At 45.7% G+C, this 26,016-nt stretch overlaps 3 protein-coding genes across 7 annotated transcripts in view; 1 reads left to right on the top strand and 2 right to left on the bottom strand.

Moving 5' to 3' along the window:
• Nucleotides 1-350: 350 nt before the first annotated feature.
• Nucleotides 351-2,601, bottom strand: FAM187A (family with sequence similarity 187 member A). The gene has a single exon (XM_043584748.1). The coding sequence runs from the start codon at nt 1,879-1,881 to the stop codon at nt 640-642; it is 1,242 nt and encodes a 413-aa protein (XP_043440683.1). The 5' UTR covers nt 1,882-2,601; the 3' UTR covers nt 351-639.
• A 116-nt stretch (nt 2,602-2,717) lies between these two features.
• On the bottom strand, nt 2,718-6,302 carry CCDC103 (coiled-coil domain containing 103). 5 transcript variants are annotated; one of them, XM_043584752.1, is made up of 4 exons: nt 6,194-6,302; nt 4,563-4,708; nt 4,034-4,166; nt 2,718-3,334 (listed from the first exon to the last, which is right to left on the bottom strand). In XM_043584752.1, exons 2-4 carry the CDS (start codon nt 4,703-4,705, stop codon nt 2,873-2,875), a joined length of 738 nt encoding a protein of 245 aa, XP_043440687.1. In that variant the 5' UTR covers nt 4,706-4,708; nt 6,194-6,302; the 3' UTR covers nt 2,718-2,872. The 5 variants fall into 5 exon arrangements, with proteins under 5 accessions (XP_043440687.1, XP_043440685.1, XP_043440686.1 ...); XM_043584750.1 differs by having other exon boundaries at nt 4,563-4,714; nt 6,194-6,293; XM_043584751.1 differs by having other exon boundaries at nt 4,563-4,714; nt 6,176-6,288.
• Nucleotides 6,303-6,358: 56 nt separating this feature from the next.
• Nucleotides 6,359-26,016, top strand: part of EFTUD2 (elongation factor Tu GTP binding domain containing 2) — a 40,999-nt gene continuing 21,341 nt past the window's right edge. Inside the window, exons 1-9 of the mRNA XM_043584744.1 lie at nt 6,359-6,616; nt 10,372-10,480; nt 16,649-16,814; nt 17,478-17,556; nt 19,344-19,419; nt 19,902-19,967; nt 20,720-20,755; nt 23,220-23,310; nt 24,243-24,325. Coding sequence (XP_043440679.1) covers nt 10,376-10,480; nt 16,649-16,814; nt 17,478-17,556; nt 19,344-19,419; nt 19,902-19,967; nt 20,720-20,755; nt 23,220-23,310; nt 24,243-24,325 — 702 coding nt within the window. The 5' untranslated portion in view covers nt 6,359-6,616; nt 10,372-10,375. The remainder of the gene's footprint in view (nt 6,617-10,371; nt 10,481-16,648; nt 16,815-17,477; nt 17,557-19,343; nt 19,420-19,901; nt 19,968-20,719; nt 20,756-23,219; nt 23,311-24,242; nt 24,326-26,016) is intronic.

The raw sequence follows: 26,016 nt of genomic DNA, 5'->3' as shown, positions 1-26,016 counted from the left end.
TGGCGGCAGCCACGGGACAAATCCCACCTCCAATCCTGCTCCACATGGCAGCCCTGGTGCCCTTCCCCCCTCCCCCCTCCATCCCTCTACCCCTCTTCTCACCCAGTCCCCAGTCCTGGGAAAGCCCTAACTTTGACCTCCACTTTCCTCCTGCATTTTTCCCCATTCTAGTTTTTACCTTTATTCCTAAACCTGACATTTCTACCTGCCAGTCTGGGGTCAAGGTTGAGGAGGAAGGGAAAGAGGACAGGTACTAGGCTCCCTTTTCCTCTCCCTGCTGCCCCCAATTCAACCAGTACCCACTGGGCAATCCTCGAAGGCAAGAAAATAAAACACCTCAAACACGATGCCAACATCAAAAAGGCTGTTTGATAAATATTACGTTCGCTTCTTCCTTCTCTGAGCATGATGTCAGAAGACGTGCACTCTGGCCACTTCTGTACCGGCCTCAGTCCCCTGTCTCCTACCTGCCTCAGGCTTCCCCACTTGCCAAGGAGCAGGTTGTAACTAACAGATTTATCCACACCCCCCACCCCTTGCCACATGTCCCAGCCCAGGATGCCCACCCAGAGGCATCCGGTATCATTTAACAGACACATCTGAGCACAACTGGTCTTCAGAGCTGGGGAAGAGGGGGGCCTAGGGGGAGAAGTTGGGACAACAGCGAAATAAGTAACAGCAGCAATGACAGAGGTGAATGGCCACAAAGACTGCCGTGATGAACAGGTAGCCTATCAGGGTCAGTTCCACGGCGGAGCGAGTCTCAGGGTCTGAGAATGAGGGCCGGTAGCGGCCTTGAGACGTGACACCCAGTCGGAACCCAGCGACCTGCACCCCCTGCCGCCAGCAATAGTAGACGCCCCGGTCACTTAGCTGGGTGAAGCGGATGTGGAGATGGTTGCCGTGGTCGATGAACACCCTCATGGACCTGTTGACGCCCTTCAGGTACTGCGTTCGGTAGAGGTACTGGCGGTCCTTGTCCCAGGCCACGGCGTGCTCCGGCCGGGCCCCGGGACAGGAGATGATGAGTCCGTGGCCCAGCCTCTGCTGGTGGAACTGAATGGGCACCTGAGGCACCCAGGGCCGGCTGCCCACTTTGGACACGTAACTGAAGATGGCCATCACGCCCTGCTGGGTCGTCTTCTTCTCACAGGGCACCACGCAGCTCTGAACCAGTAGCTCGGGCTTGTGCTCCCTGGCCGTGGCCCGAAGCTTCCAGGGCACGGCCTGCGAACCGCAGGACACCACATCGGGCAGCGTCTTCTGGTAGCGTGGGGAGAGATCTGGGCTCCTCAAGTAGCAGAGGCCAATGCGCCACTGCTCCCCACGGACCCCACAGCGGTCGCAGGGGGTCCACTCCCAGAAGGCGGTGAAGATGTGGAGGCTCCCACGGTGCTCGTCTGCAAAGGGCTCCTGGCCCAGGTCCTTGAAGGTGGCCACCATTCCCTCACCGCTCTGGATGTCCACATCATAGGCATAGAAGTAGTCCCCCTTGCGGGTGCCACAAAAATACAAGCCCGAGTCCTCGGGCTGGGCCCGGAAAACCAACAGGCTGAACATGCGGATGCTGAAGCGGACCAGCATGTCACTGCCCGCACGCGCCTGGGTTTCCTCTGTCAGCACCCGCCCGTCGAAGTCTGTCAGCACTTTGGTGTGGCTGCTCCCTAGGTGCTTTTGATAGTACCAGACTACAGCAGACACCTCCTCAGGCTTGCAGCGGCAGGGAAGCTCAAAGCTCATGTCTGCCAGGTAGGCTGCGTTGTCAAATATCAGAAAAGCGGGGCAGGGGGTCCTCTGAAAGATGTCCTCCTTCTCCACGATTTCAAAGGCCTGGAGACTCCCCCACACCCACAGGAGCACCGTGGTGTGGGCCAGGTTCATGCCTGCAGGAGGCAATGGTCAGAGGGGGCAGGGCAAAACCAAGGCACTAAAGGTCTGGGCTTCTAGAAATCACTGCCAGGGTGAGAAAGGATTGGGCAGCCAGGAAGAGAAGCAAGAGTCTGCAGAGAAAGTGGCCAAAGGCCAGGCAATTTATTCCTAGCTGATGCACAGGATGTCCTTCTCCTGTTCCAGATAGGATCGTGAGGGAAAACCATTCTAGAACCTGGCCCTCTCCCCATTCTAGAACGCTGGCACTCACTCAAGAATGGGTCAGGGGAAACCAGAATGAGAAGTGCTAGAACAGGAAAATCTCTGCCTTCCTGCTCTAGGCCCTGCTTGGGTGTTTGGTGGAAAGGTTTTCTCTTTGGTTAATCCAGGAGTTGAGGAAAACCCACCCGCCTGCACATCTGGCCAGATGTGCAGCCTAGGAGGCTGGCCAGACCTAACCTGATTGCTTGGGGCTTTCCCAGGCCCAACCTGTACAGGAATTCAGTCCCTGAGGAAAATACCTTACTTCAAAGGAGGTAGCCTTTGATTATTTGTCGATTAAATGTCCAATCATTTGTTGGGGTATTCTTGTTAAGAGCTATGGAGATCAGTGTTTGTTTACCACAGAAGATTAATGATTTTGGTTTTTCCTTTTTTTTTTTTTTTGAGTGGAGGCTTTAACTGGTATAGCCAGCATCTGGTTGGGCCCACATTCATCTCTCATGGCCATGGGCTAGAGGTTTGGCAGAGGAAGGGTGGGAAGCAAAACTCTTTCAAGTTCTTAGGCCCTTGACCATCCTGCTGATCTACACAGTTCAGAATACTGAGCCACCAAGGGGCTGGAAAAGTCAGGAAGATTCGATTCTTTTATTTGCTCTGAAAATTCCAAGCTGAGAAGGAAATCAGGTGTGGGCTTCTCATTATAGTCCTGCAGAGCCCCCAGGACAACAAGCAGAAAAAGCCTCCAGTGACCACTGGGGGGCTCTGGAGGCAACTGGTCAGGTCAATCCACCTGGTACACCCCCAGCAACTCTTGCAAGAGACTTTCCTCCTCCTGGATCTCACCAGGCTGCTCCTCCAGACCCCGCTCCTCCTCCTGGCCGAGCCCCTCCTCCTCCTCTGTGGGTCTGAGAGTACTCATGGCCTGCAGCTTCTGAAACAGGCCTCTGCAGGCCTCTCTCTCCACCTGGCTCAGCAGGCTCAGGTTCAGGGTGAAGCGCCCGGTGCTGGCCAGGCTGCGCAGGATCCCTAGCACCACCAACCGGTCGGTTGGCCTCACGTGTTCGGCCAGTGCCACCAGCAGCTCCCCTAGAAGTCCGAACCCCACGTCCATCTGGAAGAGGTGACCCAGCTTTGGACCTCCGAGCTGCAGCAGGGCCTGGTAGCGCTCTGGCCCACTCCGCAGGTGTCGCCGCCAAGCACGGTAGAACTCTGCGGAGGTCTCGGGCTGGAGAAGTGTTTTCTCCTGGATCACAAGGAAGGAAAGGAAGTCCAGAGTTCTCCCAGCTGCTCTGCGGCACTGAGACAGTGACAGTGAGGGAAGACTGTGGATTTTCATCTTAGCTCTAGTGTTGCTCTCTGAGCACTGGGTAGGCTGTGGTCCCTGTAGGCTTGGTTTTCAGATGAGGGAACTGGGAATGGGGCAGGGAGGGAGGGTCCCAAGGAACTCGGCCATGATTTGAGAATCTCAGTTGTACCGGGGTGTTCCCACTGATGAATGCGGACATAGCCCTGCTCTGTGAGAGTAAGTCAGGCTTTACTCTGAGCAGGGCAGAGCGATGATGGAAACCTCAGAAGGAGAGAAAGGAATTCAAGGTGAGTGTTAAGAATCTGACAGGCTGGGCCTCTCTCCCAACAGTGCCACAGGATCATTACACTACCTACCATATAACCTGGGAGCAGAACAACTCCAGTCTCATCTGAGAGTGCAAGTCAAAGGACTAGTCGTGGAGGAGACCTGCCTGGCCCACCTTTCCGACTTGTTCCACCCAGTTTAACTCACCCTCACCATCTGCTGGTTGCTTTTCTTTCTGGGATTGGAGGCAGAAACCTGCCCCTGTTGGTTTAACATGAGAAATAAGGAAGAAGTATGGGTGGTAAGGAGACAGGATTAGAGGTTTGGGCAGAGAATCCTACTGGGCTGAAGAGGCTGGGCCTCACCCACCTGGGAGATTTCAGTGGCCTCCTCCTGGGAGGTCCCTCTCTGAGTAGTGTGACAGTTCCAGGGCACAGTCCTCTTTCCTCCTATCTTGTCTTTCCGCTCCAGTGGCTTCAGATGTGATGCAAGGACAATACCCCTGTGGGCAAAAGCCAGAGACTGGAGGACGGACTTAATGCTATCTGTGGATGTGAAGTGGCTAGACCTTGCATAATAGAGACTAAACCTATCAACAAGCCAATATGACAATAATAATAGCAGCAACAATAGCTGACAGCTTTTGAGCACCTCCCATGTGCCAGGCACTGTGCTCAAAATCTTACATGTAATTATTTATTTAATTGTAACAATAGTTACTCTCTCTTACAGATGAGGGATAGAAGCTCAGAGAGGTTAAGTAACTTGCACAAGATCAGATACGTAGCAGAAGGTAGGGCCAGGACTGAGCCCAGAATTGTCTGACTTCAAAACACATGCTCTTATCCACACTCATCCACATAGTAACAGGAGCTGAGAAAAACAGCATTAAGCGAACCTGAACTCCTCATAGGAAGCCACCTTCTGTTCCACTGCCCGGAACTTGGCAGCATTCTCCCGTTTGTATTTCTCATCAGCAGCGAGTGCAGCCTGCAGCTCTTTCTCCAAAGCCTTGAAATCAATGATGTTGTTCCTTTCCATGATCTGTTTCTAGGAAGGCAGAGGAAATGGACATCATGGAGGGTCAATATCAGGGAGGAGGATGTGTCTGCATTCTTTGCCAGCCTACAAAAATCCCAAAGTACTCTGGATATCTTTCCACTTATCTTGTTGGATGGTGTTACAAAAACACTCAGGGCCCCTGAGTGGCTCAGTCAGTTGAGTGTCTGACTCGATTTCAGCTCAAGTCATGATCCTGCAGTCGTGCGTTTGATCTCTGAGTCGGGCTCTTTGCTGAGCGTGGAGCCTGCTTGGGATTCTCTCTCTCTCTCTCTCTCTCTCTCTCTCTCTCCCTCTCTCTCTCTCTCTCTGCCCCTCTCCCTCTCATGCATGCTCTCTCTCTCTCTCTCTCTCTCAAAAAAAAAAAAATCTAATTCTCTACAGGGGGAGCGGAGTTGCAGTGAGAATTTGCTTAAGACTTGTCACGGAAAGTACAGAGTACTGACTTTCAGTTTAGAGCCCAGTCTTTAAAAATTTTTTTCTCAATGTTTATTTATTTTTGAGAAGAAGAGAGAGACAGAGTGTGAGGGGGGAGAGGCAGAGAGAAAGGGAGATATAGAATCTGAAGCAGACTCCAGGCTCCAAGCTGTCAGCACATAGCCGGACATGGGGCTTGAACTCACAAACCACCGGATCATGACCTGAGCCAAAGTTAGACGCTTAACCCACTGAGCCACCCAGGCGCCCCTGGAGCCTTGTCTTAATTTTGTTCTCTGCCTCTAAAAATATTTTAATTTTGGTGCTTCTACTGAAGAGACATTTGGGTCTCAGGATTCAGTCCCTTCACCATTCCATATGGGCTCACTCTATAGTGAGGTGCTATGACAGAGGACCTCCCACAGAAGCAGAACTACCGTTAACTATACTCTTGAGCCCAGGGATAAAATTTCACCCATCATTAAATGTTTTTAATGCGGAATGATACTTTCCACCCAAACCAGATGCAATGACTGAGCAGGAAATGAAGCAGAAGTGGCAGAGGAAGGGGCTCTATGATCCCAGTTCCCAAATCCCTCCGTCCAGAACAGGGCTGGAGCACAGGTTCCTAGATACTTGAGCAACCTCTTCAGTTCTGCCACTGTACAATGGCATTCTGCAACCTCTGCTTATGTGAGGCTGATTGATCCGTTCTACAGAAAAATCCTCTACATGGGTTCTAGTCCGGGCTCTGGCATTTACTTGCTGGACCTCTCTGAACCTCAAACTTTTGCGGCATTGTGCCAGACTTTGTGGCGGAGCCATCACCAACAGCCCTAGGGCAGGGAAGCAGGAGGTCTGGAACAACCCCTTAGCCCTTCCGCTCCACCCCAGCGTGGGTAAGCTGAATACCTAGATGGGGTCTGGGCAGGCCAGGAACTGAACTCAGGTGTCCTGGCGCCTGTCCAGTTCTGAGCCCTCCCCAATCATTGAAAGACAGCAAACTAACCCTTCCGCTCCCCCGCCCCTGCCCACCACCCCAGGAGCTCAGGCCTTGGTTTACTCGCTTTCTTTGGGAATCCCCAGATACACCAGAACAGCACAGCTCAACGTGGACCACGCCCAGCAGCTGTAGTTGCTCAGCAACTGCGCCAACAGCCTGGCCACGTGATCGTCCCGAAGGCCCCCCCCCCTTTCAGGGTGTCTTCAAGGCGCCTGATCAGATTCGTGCCTCCTCAGGCCTCAGTCTCTTTGAAGCAGCCCACATCTTGGTTTGGGGACCCACGACGCCACCTCCTCGGTTCCTGGGTCCGCGGCTGGCATTCCTCCCAGCCGGTCCTCAGGCAAAGGACTGTCCCCGGAGCAGAAACGCGTCTGCGGGGTCCTTCCGAACGGCGGGCGCAGCGGTGCGGCGGCGTGGGGCGGAAGCGCGGTCTCCGGCAGCGGACTAGGAGCGTTTGGCTGGGAGAGCGGCAGGTGAGCTGGCGCGGGGTCAGCGTCAGGGGCAAGTTGCTCCGGCTGGGATGAGAAATTAAACAATGTCAGATCTGGAAGGGACGTTGTAAGCTTTCTGCCCCTTTCGCTTTACAGATGGGTAAACAAGCGTGGAGCAAGAAAGGGAAAGAGACGCCCCCCCACACAGCCCGCACCTCGATTCCGGGCTTCCCTCAATGTCGACCCGTGCATAAAATTCCTTTCCTGGGCAGAGGTCGTTGTCTTACTGTCCAGTCCCATCTCATCCCTCTTCCATTTCTGCCTTCTTCACTTCTTCTCTCCCAAGCTCCCTCCGTCCTTATTCTGTAGCGGGAAGCTGCAGTGAGGTTTGGCCACTAGTTTTGTGCAACTGTGGGCAAGTCAGCTATCTTCTCTGTACCTTGTAGGAGGCATTCATTCATTCAACAGATACTTACCGAGGTCTTGTTTTGTGCCAACACAGTTCTAAGTGAAAAAACAAACAAACAAACAAACAAACGACTTTGTTTAAATCATAGTTGAGGAGATGATAGTGAAAATGACGTGAACAGGTACATGTGAAGGAGGGACTAGTGCTAATAGTAATAAAACAGTGAAAGTCGGGGGTTGGAGAATGTGTGTAGGGGGACTATATTTGTTGTAATGTTTATTTTGAGAGAAAGAGTGGGGGTGGGGCAGAGAGAGGGAGAGAGAGCCCAAGCAGGCTCCACGCTGGCAGCACAGAGCCCGATGAGGGGCTTCATCTCATAAATCGTGAGATCCTGACCTGAACCGAAAATCAGGAGCGGACACTTAACCTACTGAGCCATCCAGGCACCCCAGGGAGGACTATTTTTATTTTAGAGTGACATTGTCAGAGAGTGACATTTTGGAAGGGACCTGAGTAAAATGAAGGAACACGGTATAATGTCCAAGGGAAGAGCATTTGAGAAGAGAATAAGTGCAATGATCTGGAGTAATTAGCTTGGTTTGTTCCATTAGCAGCCTTTTCTAAAAATGTGTGCGATTTCATGGATCTTGGGAGAATGAAATGAGCACAGATGTGATAGCTCTTTGGAAGTAAAAAGAATCTCTATGCACATGAAAGTTACTATACTTACATTTAGTTACAAGTTTTAGAGCTAGTCCTTTACTTGAGATAAATATCACTATCTCAGAATTAAATATTTGAAACATTTATCCACTTCTACTTATGCAAGGTACTATCTTAGGCATTGGCAGCTAGGGACAAGGAATACAGGTCCCTGTATTCAAGAATGGCCAGGGGTGCCTGCATGGTTGTCGGTTAAACATCCGACTTCAGCTCAGGTCATGATCTGTGGTTTGTGGTTTCGAGCCCTGCAGGGGTTCTGTGCTGACAGCTCAGTACCTGGAGCCTGCTTCAGATTCTCTGTCTCCCTCTCTCTCTCTGCCCCTTCCCTGATCACACGCTTGTGCCTGTGCTCGCTCTCTCTCTCTCTCTCTCTCTCTCTCTCTCTCTCTCAAAAATAAACATTAAAAAAAAAAAGAGTGGCTAAAATATGCTTGTTAACATTTATTGAGCCTGGGATGGGGGCGGGGGAGAGAGAGAGAGAATGAATGAATCCCAAGGAGGCTCCACGCTCAGCATGAAGCCAAACACAGGGCTTGATCCCACAACGCTGGGATCATGACCTGAGCCAAAATCAAGAATTGGACACTCAACTCTTGATTGACGGACAATCAAGAGGATGCTCTACCAACTGAGCCACCCAGGTGCCCCTAAGTCTCATACCTTTTTATGCAGTGGAGATTACTCCATTTTCCAGTTGAGGAAATAGATTTGGAGGAGTGCAGTAACTTACTTGAAGTACATCGTTATTAAGTGACAAAGTTAGGATTCAAATCTAGGTCTTTGAACTCTTTTATTTAAAATTTTTTTTTTCAACGTTTATTTATTTTTGGGACAGAGAGAGACAGAGCATGAATGGGGGAGGGGCAGAGAGAGAGGGAGACACAGAATCGGAAACAGGCTCCAGGCTCTGAGCCATCAGCCCAGAGCCCGACGCGGGGCTCGAACTCACGGACCGCGAGATCGTGACCTGGCTGAAGTCGGACGCTTAACCGACTGCGCCACCCAGGCGCCCCTCAAATCTAGGTCTTTGAACTCTTTTAACCCCTACCCCACCTCTGGTCTGTTATTACTTATAAACTGTAGGGTTGTTGGAGAGGTTAATTAGTAGTCATTCATGGCAGAATTAAATGCTGATTAAGGTACAAAAGGCTATAGCAATGTAGGGGAGTGAGAAATAGAGGATATAGAAAAGCTGGAAGGAGGTGGCATTTGAGTTATTACTTTAAATAGAATTTCCATAATTGAAGTAGAGAAAACCCAGAAAATACTTATTAATTACAATGACAAAACTAGTAACTCGACATTGGAAAAGTCTGGGAAATATCACCATAATTGAGTGATTAAATTAACATCACCACTAATGAGACAAATTAAAATCGTGAACCACCTGATAAGAGATGCACTGAAAGGAACACTGCATTACTTCTGAGATATTCTGCCAAAAAAACAAAACCTGAATCTAATCATAGGGAAATATCAGGCAAGCCCAAATTAAGGGACATTTTACAAAAATCAATAGCCTGTAACCTTCAAAAGTGTAGTGTCATAAAAGTCAAGGGGAGACTGGGGAGCTGTTGTTAAATGCAAACATGGGATCCTAGGTTGGCTTTTTTTGCTGTGCAGGACATTATTAGAACAGTTTGTGGGGGTGTCTGGGTGGCTCAGTCAGTTAAGCATCCTCCTCTTGGTTTGGGCTCAGGTCATGACCTCATGGTTTGTGGGTTTGAGCCCTGCGTCGGCTCCACACTGACAATGCAGAGCCTGCTTGGGATTCTCTCTCTCCCCCTCTTTCTGCCCCTCCCCTGCTCATGCTTGCTCTAAATAAATAAATAAACTTAAAAAAAAATCAATTTGTGAATGTTGAATAGAGGTCTGTGGATTAGGTGGTAGTAATGTGTCACTATTCATTTTCTGATTTTGATCGTTGTGTTTTGGTTATGTAGGAGAATGTCCTTGTTTGTAGGAATCACACACACTGAAGCAGAGGTTGGAAAACTTTTTCTACCAAGGGTCAGATAGTAAACATTTTAGGCTGGTTGAGCCATATGGTCTCAGTTGCAACTAGTCAACTTTGCTGTTAACAGTGTAAAAGCAATCACAGACATTATAAATGAATGAGCATGGCTGTGTTCCAATAAAGCTATTTTTATAGACACTGAAATTTGAATTTTATGCAATTAATTTGCACATATCATGAAATATTCTTTTGATTTTTTTTTTTCAACTTTAAAAATAAAAGGCATTTTTAGCTTGGGGGCTGTATGAAAACCAGCAGTAGTCGAGATTGGCCACAGGGCATAGTTTGCTAAACTCCTACTCTCAAGTATTAGGGGGTGATGAGGCACTGTCAGCAACTTGTTCTCAAGTAATTTAGGAAAAAAAATAATTTGTGCTACTTTGCAACTCTCTGGTATTAAATTATTTTAAAGTTAAAATCTTTTTAGTATTACAAGAATAGGAGAAGAGAAAGGAAACAGGGACAACAAGTAGAACAGCGAGGAGGGGAAAGTACAGGGCTTTGGGAGGAGCAGTCAGTGGGTGGCTGTAACTGGAGAGGAGATGTGTGGACGGATACAGTCAACTGTAAGGTTAGAAATACGGGGCTGTGTTCTGGAGACTTTGGCTACCTTGCCAGAATCTAACTCCTCTTTTCCTTGAATTTTAGCATCATGGATACCGACTTATATGACGAGTTTGGAAATTATATTGGACCAGAGCTTGATTCTGATGAAGATGATGATGAACTGGGCAGAGAGACCAAAGATCTTGATGAGGTAAAACAAATTTATTGCAATTTTCATCTTTCTCTTAAAAAATAAAAAAAAAAGGGGCGCCTGGGTGGCTCAGTCGGTTGAGCGGCCGGCTTCAGCTCAGGTCATGATGTCGCGCTCCGTGAGTTCGAGCCCCACGTCGGGCTCTGTGCTGACAGCTTGGAGCCTGGAGCCTGTTTCAGATTCTGTGTCTCCCTCTCTCTCTGACCCTCCCCTGTTCATGCTCTGTCTCTCTCTGTCTCAAAAATAAATAAACGTTAAAAAAAATTTTTTTAAAAAGATAAAAAGAAAAAGAAAAAAAAGTACTGGATCATCTGTGCTCCCATAATATCCTGTGTACATCTGTCACATTGCACCTTTTTTTTTTAATAATTATTTTATGTTTATATATTTATTCTGAGAGAGAGACAGCACAGACCCCAACATGGGGCTCGAACCCACAGACTGCGAGATCATGACCTGAGCTGAAGTCAGACGATTAAGTGACTGAGCCACCTAGGTGCCCCAGGTTTTAATTTTTTTTTTATAAACCAGTTTTTTCCTTTTTTTCTTTTTTTTTTTTAATGTTTATTTATTGTGAGAGGGAGGAATGGAAGAGAGAGAGAATCCCGAGCAGGCTCCACGCCCGACAAGGGGCTCAATCCCACAAGACTGGGACAGTGACCTGAGCCAAAATCAAGAGCCGGATGCTCAACCGACTGAGTCACCCATGTGCTCCATCCAAGTTTTTCTTTTTAAAAATATCTTAAAGAGAAGGGTGCCTGGGTAGCTCAGTTGGTTGGGTGTCTGACTTTGGCTTAGGTCATGATCTTACGGTCCATGAGTTTGAGTCCTGCATCGGGCTCTGTGCTGACAGCTGAGAGCCTGGAGCCTGCTTCGGATTCTGTCTCCCTCTCTCTGCCCCTCCCCCTCTCACTCTCTGTCTCTCAAAAATAAACATTAAAAACAATTTTTAAGAATATTTTAAAGAGAGGGGCGCCTGGGTGGCGCAGTCGGTTAAGCGTCCGACTTCAGCCAGGTCACGATCTCGCGGTCCGTGAGTTCGAGCCCCGCGTCAGGCTCTGGGCTGATGGCTCGGAGCCTGGAGCCTGTTTCCGATTCTGTGTCTCCCTCTCTCTCTGCCCCTCCCCCGTTCATGCTCTGTCTCTCTCTGTCCGAAAAATAAATAAACGTTGAAAAAAAAAATTTAAAAAAAAAAAAAAAAAAAAAAGAATATTTTAAAGAGATATTTTTCACCTTACAAGCAATTGGTGAATACATTCTCATTCAGATCAAATAGATAGAAAGTCTTTTTGGTCCTTATTCTATTTCACTCCTCCTAAGGTAATCATTATAACTCATGATGGCCTCATGGAAAGAATATGGGCTGGGTTATAATACAGTTAGGAGAGGTCACAGCTGATAGAACAGTGGGACCCAAAGAGTATCGATTAATGGATCACCACCAGAGGTGACGTGCCCCAGGCATCCATGGTTGGTCTCATCCTTTCAACCATTTTATCAATGACCTAGTTGAAGATAGAGAATTCACACATGACATAAGCTAACACACTGGATAGCAGACTCTTAATTCAGAGTGATCTCAACAAACTTGAATACTGAGCTAAATAAAGGAATTCATTCATTATTTATAATCACTTACTGTTTGCAAGGGATCATGATACAGAGAGAGCCAAGGCACTATCTCTGCCCTCCAGGAACCTACTGCCCACCAGGAGAGATGAAGTATGAAAATACGTGTAGCATGAAACAGGGAGGGACAAGTGCCGTTGAAATAATTTTATCTTAGTACTGTAGTAATAGTTTATAAGGAGGGATTATTTCTGGCTGGGATGACCAAGAAAGGTATCTGAGGAAGTGATGTTCATAGTGGAGCCAAAGACTGGGGAGGCATCTATAGGGATAGAAAGTGGAGGGGCGCCTGGGTGGCTCAGTCGGTTGAGCGGCCGACTTTGGCTCAGGTCATGATCTCACGGTCCGTGAGTTCAAGCCCCGCGTCGGGCTCTGTGCTGACTGCTCAGAGCCTGGAGCCTGTTTCGGATTCTGTGTCTCCCTCTCTCTCTGACCCTCCCCGTTCATGATCTGTCTCTCTCTGTCTCAAAAATAAATAAACATTAAAAAAAAAAATTGGGGGTGCCTGGGTGGCGCAGTCGGTTAAGCGTCCGACTTCAGCCAGGTCACGATCTCGCTGAGTTCGAGCCCTGCGTCAGGCTCTGGGCTGATGGCTCAGAGCCTGGAGCCTGTTTCCGATTCTGTGTCTCCCTCTCTCTCTGCCCCTCCCCCGTTCATGCTCTGTCTCTCTCTGTCCCAAAAATAAATAAACGTTGAAAAAAAAATTAAAAAAAAAAAAGAAAGTGGAGTGATTAGTGGTTGCCTTCAATTCGGGCCATGGAATTGGGGAGTGATGGCCGAAGGGTACAGGATTTCTTTTTGGGGTAACAAAAACATAACATCGTTTGTGGTGGTGGTTGCACAGCTCTGAATATATTTAAAAACCACTGAATTGTGCACTTAAAATGGGTGAATTTTGGGGAATGTCAATTATATTTCACTAATGCTGTTAACAAAGAAATACTTTAAAGAAAAAATGGGATCGCTTAGGCTATGTGTGAACATTCTCCCCTCAGTCCCTAGTGTTGAGTTCCTCCTACTCTGGTTCATGCTCCTTGATACTGTTGCTCGTGCAGGGTCCTGCTCTTGTTTAGTTTACTTATTAATTCCTTTTTATCTCTTTCTCGTGCCTGTTACCATAGTAATCATTATAGCACGTGCACGTGTGTCTCTGTTTGTATGATGTATAAAATGTGAGTGGTTGCATTGTTAACGTAAGTACTGCAGTGGCATCAGGTTTCTGTGTCTTCCTGCTTCTCACTTCTTCCACCGGGCACTGCGGTGAGTGATGTGCTTTTGGATCCATCCTCTGGTGCTGTGTGTCCGTCTGGTCTGATTGCTGCTCAGTAATCCCTGGTGGGCATTGCTTTCTTCCTCCCCCAAAATAAAGCTGCAGTGGATATTCTCAGATATGTCCCTTTCTGTACCATGTGAAAATGCCTTTGGGTTACATTCCCAAAAGCAGAGTTGCAGATCCCAGGATCAGGTACATATTTAATGTGTTTATTTCAGGGGTTTAGTTTAGTTCAGGGGTTTTCACGAAGTGCAGTCAGATTGTTCCTCACCTTGCCTGCACTAGTCAATACTGCTTCCAGCAGAACGAGAGTTCTTGTAGCCTCCCTGTCCACAGGGGACGCACAGACTTTAAAAACGTTTTTGTTTTGGTGTAACAGTAAAGAGGTGCATAAGATTTTGATAATGGAGGGAGGAAAGAAGGAAGAACATTCTAGAAAGGAATGCAATGAGCAGGAGCCCAGAGGTTGCATGTTAGGAGGAAACGATTTCTCCTCCCAGTTGCCACAGCGCAGTCCTTGGAGGACGGCTGCAGGGATGAAGCACAGAGGAGGAGGGACCAGACTCTGGAAGGCCTTGAATGGAGAACTGGGAGAAAGGGGTGACAAAAAATAAAAATAAAATAAAATAAATAATAAAAATTTAAAATATAAAAAAATTAAAAAAAAGAAAGGGGTGACATGATCAAAGCACGATGCTGGGACCCTTCCTTTAGTGAAGGGAGGGTCAGGAGGCCAGGAGCTCATCACGGTGGAAGGGTGCACAGGTGTGGAGGTGGGGGGGGAAGAAAATGGGAGCAGTGAGATGACTAGCAGAACACTGGTTATTAAATAGGAATGAGAAAAAGGCGCGTGTGTAGTTTTATTTTAGATTTGTCAAGTTTGAGCTACCAACAGGACACCCAGCTAGAATTAATTCCAGGTAGTTGGAAATTATTACATAAAATCCTACAGTTAGATTCAAAATGCAGTCAGCAGTATGGGGCCGGAGGGAACTGGCTTAATAGCCATTGTGGGGCCACCACCAGGAGAATATGTACAGCTACCCAGAGAGCTAATGTAATGTCAGGTCACGTTAATAGAAGTAGAGCGTAAAGGTGATAGAGGTAGCCAGTCGGCATACCACTGGAGGGTTTCTTGTTCTTTTTAAGAAAGAAGTTGACGTGCTGGAATTTGTGTGAAGGAAAACAGGCTCCCACCAGTATATCCACCCACCTCCCTACCTCTGTGCCATATGCCTTCCCTCCTGTTCTTATGGATGATTTGTTTGCGTTCCTATCTACTGGAAACTAGGTCCCATCCCTTCTCACCTACCTGTGAGTTCTCCCCCTCCTGTGCCAGTTTTTCCTCCGCTAGATCATTCCCATCAGCATATAGACATGCTGATATTTCATCTTAAAATCCTCTTAACTGATCCAATATCCCCCTTCCTGTTACCCTGCTTCCCATTGCAGCATATCTCAAAACAGTTAGTGATACTTGCTGTCTCCAAATCCTCTCCTCCCTTTTTATGTCAAACCCATTTCTATCCTCTGCTTCTCCCATTCCACAGAGCCCGCTCTTGTCAAAGCCACTAGTGACCTCTGCCCCAGACCCAGTCCTCATCTTACTTGACCTATCTGCAGCATCTGACCCGGCTGATCACTCCCTCCTTAAAATCCCCTCTTCTGTTGGCTTCCCCGGAACCCCCTAGTTTTCCTTCTCACTGGCAACCATCATCACAAACAACTATTTTAATTAATTAATTAATTTATTTATTTATTTATTTATTAAGTTTTATTTTAGAGAGAGTACATACAAAAGTTGGGGAGAGGGGGAGAGGCAAGGGGTGGGGTAGGAGGGGAAGGGGGGGGAGAGAGAGAGAGAGAGAGAGAGAGAGTATCCTAATGAGGCTCCACACTCGGCACAGAGCCCCCAACACGGTGCTCAATCCCACAATCCTAGGATCATGACCTAGGCCAAAATCAAGAGTTGGATGTGCAACCAACTGATCCACCCAGGCACTCCATTTTATTTTATTTTTATTTTTATTTTTATTTTTTAACATTTATTCATTTTTGAGAGACAGAGCATGAGCAGGGGAGGGGCAGAGAGAGAGGGAAACATAGAATCCAAAGCAGTTCCAAGCTGAGCTGTCAGCACAGAGCCTGATGTGGGGCTTGAACCATGAACTTTGGGATCATGACCTGAGCTAAAGTCAGACGCTTAACTGACTGAGCCACCCAGGCACCCACAGGCACCCCGTTTTAAATATTATTTATTTATTTACTTTTTATTTGTCACAAACAGTTGTAAAATACTTTCATCATCCCAGAAAGAAGCCCCACACCCCTTAACCATTGCCCTGCAATTCTCCCAGCCCCAGGCAACCACTAATCTACCTTCTGTCTCTATAGATTTGCCTATTCTGGGCATTACATATAAGTGGAATCCTACAATATGTGTGGCCTTTTGTGTCTGGCTTCTGTCACTTAGCATAATATTTTCAAGGTTTGTCCATGTGGTAGCAGGTGTAAATATTTCTTTTTTTTTTTTGTCAAATGATATTCCATTGTATAAATATACCACATTTTATCTATCCAGTCATCAGTTGATTGACATTTGAGTTGTTTCCACTTTTTGATCATTGTGAGTAATGCTGCTATGAACGTGTGTGTATAACTTTTTGTGTAACTTAGATTTTCAGTTGTCTTGGGTATACATCCATTAACAGAATTACTGGGTCATAGGGTAACTCTGTGGTTAACATTTTGAGGAACTACCAAACTTTTCCAAAGTGGCTGCACCATTTTACATTCCCACCAGCAGTGTCTGAGGGTTCCAGTTTCTCCACATCCTCACCAACACCTGTTATTATCTGTCACAAAGGTATTTTTCAAGAACAGCTCTGAATCTAAGTAAAAAATCTAAAGGTATGAACTTGTTCCCAGCTTCTACCTCTTATTTCTGACTTCTGCCCTTGAAGGAAGTGATTTTTCCCCTTAAAAGGATGTGTTATGATAAGCGATTTGTTTTCTCCAGTCTCTGTCCACTTGTGATCCACATGTAGGAAGGCGCTAGCTTAAAGCAGGAGAGTCATCTGTACAGACTTGTCTTTGTAAAGGATCACGCAAGAGTAGAGCCTGCCCCACTGACTCCCTGGCGCTGAACTCAAAATAAGAAGCTGTCAAGCCTGTGAAGTCATTGCTCTTGAGTCACATAACGTAGACGGTCACTGAGAAGGAAAGGTGTGTGCCTCTCAGGACCTCCTCCCCTCTCTTGCTGTTAGATGGATGATGACGACGATGACGATGACGTAGGAGATCACGATGAGGACCACCCTGGGATGGAGGTGGTGCTGCACGAGGACAAGAAGTACTACCCCACAGCTGAGGAGGTGTACGGTCCTGAGGTGGAGACCATCGTGCAAGAGGAAGACACCCAGCCTCTCACCGGTAAGTCAGCAGCACCGGGTCGTGAGAGGTGAGATCAAGAAAGCTTCAGTTCGTAGCCGTGGTCGGTGTGGAAAGTTCAGGGAATGAACTCATTCGTTTTTCTTCACTATGCTCAGTATTGCTTCCGAATTGAGATTTGTCTAACCCTGTTTTAACATGTAGTACAACTTGTAGCTTGTTACTAAGCAAATAGGAATCGCTTCTTTATTTATTGAATTTTGGTTTCGGTGCTTATGACTGTATTTTAAGTTCTTTGTCTGGCGTGAGCTGTTTTTCCATCCAAAGAATCCCAACTCCTTTACCCAGTCCACACAGTGCTGATCTTCCACTTCTTTAATCATTTTCATTCATCTTCTGGGAAGTGGTTGGATTTCATAAATGCAAGGATAGATTTTGAACTGACACTGATCTCAGCCTATATCCAGTCCCTTTCCCTTCCTCCCACAAAATGAAGTCCAAACCCTCAGTCCATAGTTTGAGAGCCTTCTCTGTCTTGTGCCAAACTGCATTCCCAAACGTGTCTGAATGTATGAGTGATCCTTGAGAATAACATAAATTGATGTCACATATCATACATTCTGAAAGCTCAGTCTACTGAAATGGGGCTCTGTATTTTATGTTTTATGCCAACCTGCGCATCACAACTTTTGTTTTCCTGCCTAGAACCTATAATTAAGCCGGTGAAAACCAAGAAGTTCACTCTGATGGAGCAGACTTTACCTGTCACGGTGTATGAAATGGAGTAAGTTACAAGGTTTCTCAGCCTCTCTGCACAAATAGTGTGGGTTCATTTTTCTGTGGAGGTAGGAGGTGGTTTGTGGTTGAAGTAGCCAATGAATTATAAAAGCAAAAATCCTCCCCTACAATTTGCCAGAATTTTCCTTGAGCATACATGGTTGCTGGACTATGTAGAGTCCATCTTAACTTTTCTCCTGGCTCTCATTCAGACTTCAGCCTTTTCTTTTCCAACCCCTTAGTTTGGTATTAGGAGCCACCCTTGGAGACAGAACTGGGTATTGTAATGGTCAGTGTTGAGACCACCAGAGCGCATTTTGACTTGATAAGATTGCTAAGTGTTTGGGGAATATAACAATTCTATATTTTGGAAAGGAGGGCACAAGTAGGTGGATACATGTGTAGAGTACTTAGACTCTTCATACAGCAGACTTTTGAAAATATTTTCATTGATGAATTGCATTTGTAAGGTCCCCATTATGTTGAAGTGCTTGTGACTCATTATTAGATAATGAAACTTAAAAAAAAAAATGTTGACATCTAGTACATCTGAAAGAGTAGGGTCCCTTCTGGAATGGTCAGCTCACCTGCCCTCATTCAGCTGTTTTGGAAACAACTTTTCAATTATCTTCCAAACTTGCTTCATGTTCTCTTGTGTTCTCACTGGTGATTTTTTAAATTTTCCAATCTTTGTTTCTTAAACTTTTTTATTTTGGGGCGCCTGGGTGGTGCAGTCGGTTAAGCGTCCGACTTCAGCCAGGTCACGATCTCGCGGTCTGTGAGTTCGAGCCCCACGTCAGGCTCTGGGCTGATGGCTCAGAGCCTGGAGCCTGTTTCAGATTCTGTGTCTCCCTCTCTCTCTGCCCCTCCCCCGTTCACGCTCTGTCTCTCTGTCCCCAAAATAAATAAACGTTGAAAAAAAAAATTTTTTTTTAAATAAAAATAAAAATAAACTTTTTAATTTTATTATTTTATTTTATTTTATTTTATTTTATTTTATTTTATTTTATTTTATTTTATTTTATTATTTTAGAGAGTGTGAGCTGGGGAGGGGGCAGAGAGGGAAAGAGAGAGAAAGAGAGAGAGTGAATCTTAAGCAGGTTCCATGCTCAATGTGGAGCCCACCACAGGGCTTGATTTCATGACTCTGGGCTCATAACCTGAACCAAAACCAAGAGTCAGACACTGAACCGACTGAGCCACCTAGGTTCCCCCAAATTTCCAGTCTTTGAAAGCGGGCTAGAGATTTCAAAGAGCCAAAGTCCTCTGAAGGCTACCTGCCATGAGTAATGTGGGTGATAAACAAGACAGATAGTGCTGGTTTTGATCAAGATGGAACTCATTAATGAGATGGAGGTTTCTCAAAAGTTTTGTTAACTAGCTCTGAGGACAATTTCGAAAGAGAAGCTCTCTCAGTGATTTTAAGTCCCCTTAGCATTAATGGAATAAATCTATAGTGTCTAACCTGGAGATTTTGAATGGGGCAGTCCTTGTGTGCGTGCCCGTGGGTATTCGTACTGGTATTTGGGTTTGCTTTTCTTGCTTGCTTTTGAAATCTCATGATTTTACTGGTGAAATCCCCATTTCATAGGTTGGTTCACCTCGCGGGTAAGTCTCTTCCGTTCCCAGAGCCAGAACCAGAACCATGTAGATGTAGAAATCCACGTGTGCCTCTGAGTGCTCTCCAGTTGGTCTGAGAGTTGTTCCTGACAAAATACCTGAAACAGCTCTGTGCCACTCCCCACTTGGAAGCTTTTGCCAAAGTCCCTTTTCTCTTTCCCTTTCTCCTTTCAGCTTCTTGGCAGATTTGATGGATAACTCGGAGCTCATCAGAAATGTGACCCTCTGTGGCCATCTCCACCATGGCAAGGTGAGAGAACTTTCAGCTACTTGGAACAGGATTTCTCTTAGTTCCTGCTCTTTTTTTCAGCCCTCAGAGTCACAGGTTGGGGTTTGAAGCCATAACATTGGACCTCCTGATTCTGGGGGGCCTCCATGCCTAGTGTGAATCCATTTTGTGAAATTCTGGCTTTTCCTGAGCAGCAGGTGGAGCCTGTTTCTAAGCCACTTACAGCCTTGTGTCTACATCTGGACAGAAGAGGGGAAATTGAGCCTTACTCTGATTTTATAAGTTTTCATTTCCCGGGGGAATGCTTTGTCCAAGAAAGATTTCATCTTTCATTTGAAAATAATCCTGTGGCTTCAGTGTTAATCCCTTGCTGTTCCATAATCCTCCTTGCTCTCCTCTTCCTCTCCTTATCCCTAAGTTATGTGGTGTATTGGGCACTGGGGGAGGGGTAGAGTAGATTTTCCTTTGTGCTTGACAGATCTTAACCTTCTCTTCCCTTTCAGACATGTTTTGTAGATTGTTTAATAGAGCAGACTCACCCGGAAATCAGGAAGCGCTATGACCAAGATGTGAGTAGAAATTCTGTGGAGGGTTTAGGATGAACCATTCAGAATATGGTGTCTCTCTCTTTCCCTTTCCTTCCACTTTCCCACTCTTGTTATAAATAATGACACCTACAAAGTGCTGCTTTATAATTGTAATCTCTATTCATAGCCTTTAAGAAAGTAATTTTAACTTTCTCGAGAGCATAGAGAATATTAACCTGCAGTATTTTTGGATGATCTGTTCTGCACTTGGGATCTTTCCTCTGTTCTGATATATCCTGACTTTTATAGCCTGTTCTTTCCTGTCATAGTATTAATAGTCTACTCTATAAATATAATACAATTGGACCTTGTTGTTTTCATGATAAATTTAAATGCCTGTGAATGAGGCCAAGTGTGGCTGGAAGTCTCAGAGCAATAAATGTTCTGTGTCTGCTAGATTGAGTGTTTTGACGTGCAGGGTGTTCCATAAAGGCTGGATATGTCTCCCTTCACCACTTTAGAATTCAGTGTATTTGATCAAATTGAGCTCTCCAGCCATACCTGGTCCTCGGTGACCACCCTAACCCCCCAGAAAAATCCATTCAGGAGCATTTTCCATCTGAGAGGGCACTGGTCTCATTGTTTGGAATTTCTGTAGAATACCCTTCTGTCTTCCATCTATCCTTCTGAGGCAGAAACCCTTGAGTTGGGAGCTGGTGGGGGAAAGTGATTGATGGTTTGTGTGGGAGAGGAGTCTGAAGTCAGTTGGTAACAGCGCTTCATTTTTTTTTCAGCTGTGCTACACTGACATCCTCTTCACAGAGCAGGAGGTAGGTGTTCCTGGGGAAATCCAATTGTTGCCCACACCAGACCCATCAGGAGTTCTATAGGGAATGTGGGGGAGCCTTTATGCTAACACTTTGCTCTATACTGTACTCCCTCTCTCACTCCCACCTCACATCTCTTTATCTTGCTGCTTCTCCCAGTCGTCCCCTGATCTGTATATATCACTTGAAAGAGAGCTGGGCAGGTAAGCTTTAGGGTAGGTGGGGGGACCTTCCTACCCTTACTTTTAATTTGGCCTAGTAGGGCAAGGCCCAAGAGGTGATATCTACATTTCTGCAATAAGTTATATAGAAACCCAACAGGATTTTTTAAATGACATCATCCTCAAAACCCATGAGATGATTCCATCTATATGATGATCTCTTTCTAGGAGTAGCTTCTCTTTGAGAGTGGGTACCTCTGTCGTTGTGCTTCTATTCTGTGTAAAGCAGTGAGCGTACCTCACTGTCTTTCCCATTCCAGCTGGTGCCTCTTTCTTCCATCTGGATCTTTCGCCTGCTCTCTGACCCCTCTCTTTCCTCTCTCCTTTATTTCTTCTCTTTTTCTTAAATGACCACATTGAGAGCTCAAGTTCGTAAGTACGGTTTATTTACTAAAGGAACTTTGAACAGTGCAAGCTTATGATAAGTAATTAACAGATGTTAGCTTTTGTTTTTTAACATGTATGACTAGAGTGTTTTTAATACTTCTTTTTATAACTTTTGGTTCCCAAGTTTTATTCAAGAACTCATACAAAATATTCCAGATAGGGGTGCCTGGGTGGCTCAGTCAGTTGAGCGTCCGACTTTGGCTCATGTCATGGTCTCACGGTTTGCAAGTTTGAGCCCCACGTCAGGCTCTGTGCTGACAGCTCGGAGCCTAGAGCCTGCTTCAGATTCTGTGTCTCCCTCCCTCTCTGCCCCTCGCCAGCTCACACAGTCTCTCTCAAAAATAAATATTAGGGACGCCTGGGTGGCTCAGTCGGTTGAGCGTCCGACTTCAGCTCAGGTCATGATCTCGCGGTGTGTGAGTTCGAGCCCCGCGTCGGGCTCTGTGCTGGCAGCTCAGAGCCTGGAGCCTGCTTCCGATTCTACGTCTCCCTCTCTCTCTGCCCCTCCCCTGCTCATGCTCTGTCTCTCTCCGTCTCAAAAATAAATAAAAACATTTAAATAAATAAATAAATGAATGAATGAATGAATATTTAAAAATTAAAAAAAAATATTCCAGATAAATGCATTTTAATCTTTCTCTTCTTCATTGTGGTTAATCCAGAAGTAACACAATTCATAACTCTCTTTGTTGCGAGTAACTACATACAATCACACAGATTATTCTTCTTCAAATTAAAAAAAAAATTTTTTAATATTTACTTTTGAGAGAGAGCGAGAGCGCATTAAAAAATTTTTTAATATTTACTTTTGAGAGGCAGAGAGAGGAAGACAGAGGATCCAAAGCAGGCTCTGTGCCGACAGCAACTAGCCTGACGTGGGGCTCCAGCTCACAAACTGTGAGACCATGACCTGAGCCGAAGTCCAACACCCAGCCGACTGAGCCACCCTGGTGCCCCTCTTCAGATATTTTTTGCTGAGATATTTCAAACACCTTTTGGAAAAAATGCACCTCAGAAATGATAGTAATCTTGCTCTTGCTCCTTTGAATGGTTACAACCCCTCCACCAACATTCCCGACTTTGCCATTCTCTTTGATTCTCTTGAGGAAACTGCTCCAAATTGGCAGCATCCATGATTCCATCTCCTACAAAGTGGGTGCAGTCAAGGGTAGACTTCAGAACTTTTTTTTTTTGTGCCCCTTTGTCACAAGGTTTTTCATGGGTGCCATGGTGGCAGCGGGGGCCAAAAGGGTCTAATTTTTTTTGAAACCCTAAAATGCAGCAGGATGTTTCGTTTCACTTATATAATGCTTTAGTTATTTTTTGTTAACTGCTTATTAAGATCGTAGGATCCTGGATTCTCTGTTAAGATTTAATCCTGTTTTACTTGTTCTTTTGGTTTTTTGTGGGGATTTTTTTTGGTTTTTTTTTTTTTAAGTTTATTTATTTTGAGAGAGAGAGAAAAACAGAAAACAGAGAGGGGAGAGGGGCAGAGAGAGGGAGAGACAGAATCCCAAGCAGGCCTCACACCATCAGCGCAGAGCCTCACATGGGGCTTGAACACACAAACCGTGACGTCGTGACCTGAGTTGAGGTCAAGACTTGGGTGCTTAGCCGACTGAGCCACCCAGGCACCCCTATTTTTACTTTTGTTGTATTTGAACGAGACCTCTGCAAAAATGACGTTTAACACCAAGATAGCTCATCTTCAGGGTCATTCTGATTAGAGGCCTAGATAAAAATAACACTCAAGAAGAGACGTCAGCGTAACTACTAGCAACTGGCAAGCCCCTGGAGCAGAAGGAACTCCTCTTGCATAGGAAGAAATCCCGATGACCACTCTTTCTTCGTGATTTCAGAGAGGTGTTGGCATCAAAAGCACTCCAGTGACAGTGGTCTTGCCAGATACCAAAGGAAAGTCTTACCTCTTCAATATCATGGACACTCCAGGTGGGACATTCCTTTTACTATGAGAACCTTGCCCTCCTTGTTTTTTGTGCTCTCTTTCCAGAATAGAACAGAGCATTTCATCTTTGTGTTTACATTCCTTCACTTCTCCTTCCGTTGAGATAATTTCCTTTTTCACTGTCTCCTTTGCTTCTGACTAGTTAATTAGCAGGCACTGTGCAGCAGGCCTTCTATTTCGCTCCTCTCTTTGCTCTGCTCTAAAATATTTAAATATTAGGGAGTCTCATTCATTGACTCATTCCAGCCTGTGTCAGGCCCCATGCTAGACACTTGATAATGAAGGTGAGTCAGACATGGCCCTGGCTTCGGGCACACTAAGTCTTTTGAAGGAAACCGTGGGGTCAGTGCACCAAGTGACGGTGGACATACAGGTCACAGGAGCAGCATACCTTGCCCTGTGACAGACTGTGTCTTTATCTAATAGAAAGGACCAACTCAGGGCAGAGTTTTAAGTAGAAAAACTGGAGCTTTGACAGGTTGACCTTCTTCTCATCCTCGGATGCCCAGTGCCCTGATACCTCTCAGCCCCTGTCCCTGTCCCCCACCAGCAGCACCTTGGCTCATCTCTCATGCACCAGGCCCTCTTGCCCTTTCTCCAGCCTCTGAATCATCTTGTGCCTCCCAGAACTCTGCTGACTGCTGATGAGACCTAGCTGGTGTGTGAATGTCGATGTTATTGCCCTCCTAGGCAAACACTTCCTTCTTTTTGTGTTTGGGGACCCCCTGTATAAAAGTTTAATCCAAGCACATGACTCTACCTGGTAGAATTTTATACGATGTAGGGAGTTGTGGGGAGAAGGGAAAGGGCATGTTTGGGGGCTCACATGCTTTGCAGTGTTCCCTTAGGCTACCTACAAGTTAATTTGCGTCATCCTGCCACCACGCAGGTGACTTACTGGGTATTTGCCTTTCAGGACATGTGAATTTTTCTGATGAGGTCACAGCTGGCTTGCGCATCTCAGATGGAGTTGTCCTTTTCATCGATGCGGCTGAAGGGGTGAGTCTGCCTCTTATGATCCCTCCTCCATGTTAGGTTTGCCCCACACGATGCCTAGTGCATTGAGTGAGCTGGGAACCAGAGACAATGAAAGTCTGTGGGATTAAGGCTCACGTTTGCTCTGAAATTAAGGCAGCCTATGAAGGTCACAATTACTTCTCAGTATGAGTTCTTCACTCCTTGTCCAGTGAAGGTCAAAATGATAGGACCCAAAATAAAATGACAAATGTAATTAAAAGAGGGAGGAGAGTATATTCGTGTAAATGGATTTTAAATATTAATGAGTTTTTCTTTTTTTAAATTTTTTTATGTTTATTTTATTTTTGAGAGAGAGCGAGCGAGCTCGAGCATGAGCTGGGGAAGGGCAGACAGAGATGGAGACACAGGATCTGAAGCAGGCTCCAGGCTCTGAGCTGTCAGCACAGAATCCAGTGCGGTGCTCGAGCCCACAAACTGTGAGATCATGACCTGCGCCGAAGTCAGATGCTTAACCAACTGAGTCACCCAGGCGCCCCAATGAGTTTTTCTAAAATAGAGTTTGAATTAAAAGACTCAAGGCATCTTGTATATTTCTAAATTGAGAGATTAGGTAATTTGGCTAACCTTGTTCATGTTGTCATTGGTGATTTTGCCAGCAGAGGGAGCCAGAGTTGCTTTTTTTTTTTTTTTTCTTCCCCCTCTTTCTATTCGATTTCATTTTGGAATACACATACTTTCAAATTTATTGAAAAGTTGGAAGAACAGTACAAGGAGTGCACCCTCATTTGCTTTGTAATTCTTTCTCTGTAGATGTATACACACACATATGAGTGTGTATTTTCCCCGTGAATTATTTCAAAATACAATATTTTAGCATGTTACCTAAGAACAAGGACATTCACTTACATGACCAAAATGCAGTTCCCAAAATCAGGGAATTTAACGTTGATACAATATTGTTGTACAGACCTTTTTCTCCAGACCTTACAGAATTTCACTGTCCCAGTAGTGTCCCTTATAGAATTTTCTTTTCTGATCAAGGATGCTGCCTAGCATTCAGTCCTCATGTCTCTTCAGTCTCTTAATTGGAATCATTTGATTGGAACTATTCAATAGCCTTTCTTGGTTTTTTTACAACGGCATTTTTGAAGAGTGTAAATTATACTTGTTTGGTAGTATGTCTCTCCATTTGGCCTTGTTGAATGTTTGCTCCTGATCGCATTCAGGTTATTTTTGACCCAAGTGCAAATGTAGCTGTATTGTTCTTAGTCCATCACATTAGGAGGCCCATGGTGTTACCTTATCCCATTATTGGTGATGCTAACTTTGATTGCTTGGTTAAGGTGGGTTTACCAGTTTTCTCCTGTGTAAAGTTACTATTTTCCCCCTTGGTAATAAATAATTTGTGGAGAGATACCTTGAGGCTCTGTATACATTCTACTCCTTTTCAAACTTTGCCTATTAGTCTTATCATCTGTTAATTTTTTTTTTTTTTTAATGTAAGCTCTATGCCCAGTGTGGGGCTCAAAGTCATGATCCCGAGATCAAGAGTCACATGCTCTACTGACTGAGCCAGCCAGGCACCCCAAGTTTTATCCTCCATTAATCATTCCTAGTTTATTTCCATAGTAGTTGCAAATGATGATTTTCTAACTCTTATTATTCCTTTTTTTTAATGTATATTTATTTTTGAAAGAGAGAGAGAGAGTGTA

This window comes from Prionailurus bengalensis, chromosome E1 (genome assembly GCF_016509475.1).
Source record: "Prionailurus bengalensis isolate Pbe53 chromosome E1, Fcat_Pben_1.1_paternal_pri, whole genome shotgun sequence".
NCBI classification, from domain to species: Eukaryota; Metazoa; Chordata; class Mammalia; order Carnivora; family Felidae; genus Prionailurus; species Prionailurus bengalensis.
This window is presented reverse-complemented; position numbering and strand designations above follow the sequence as displayed.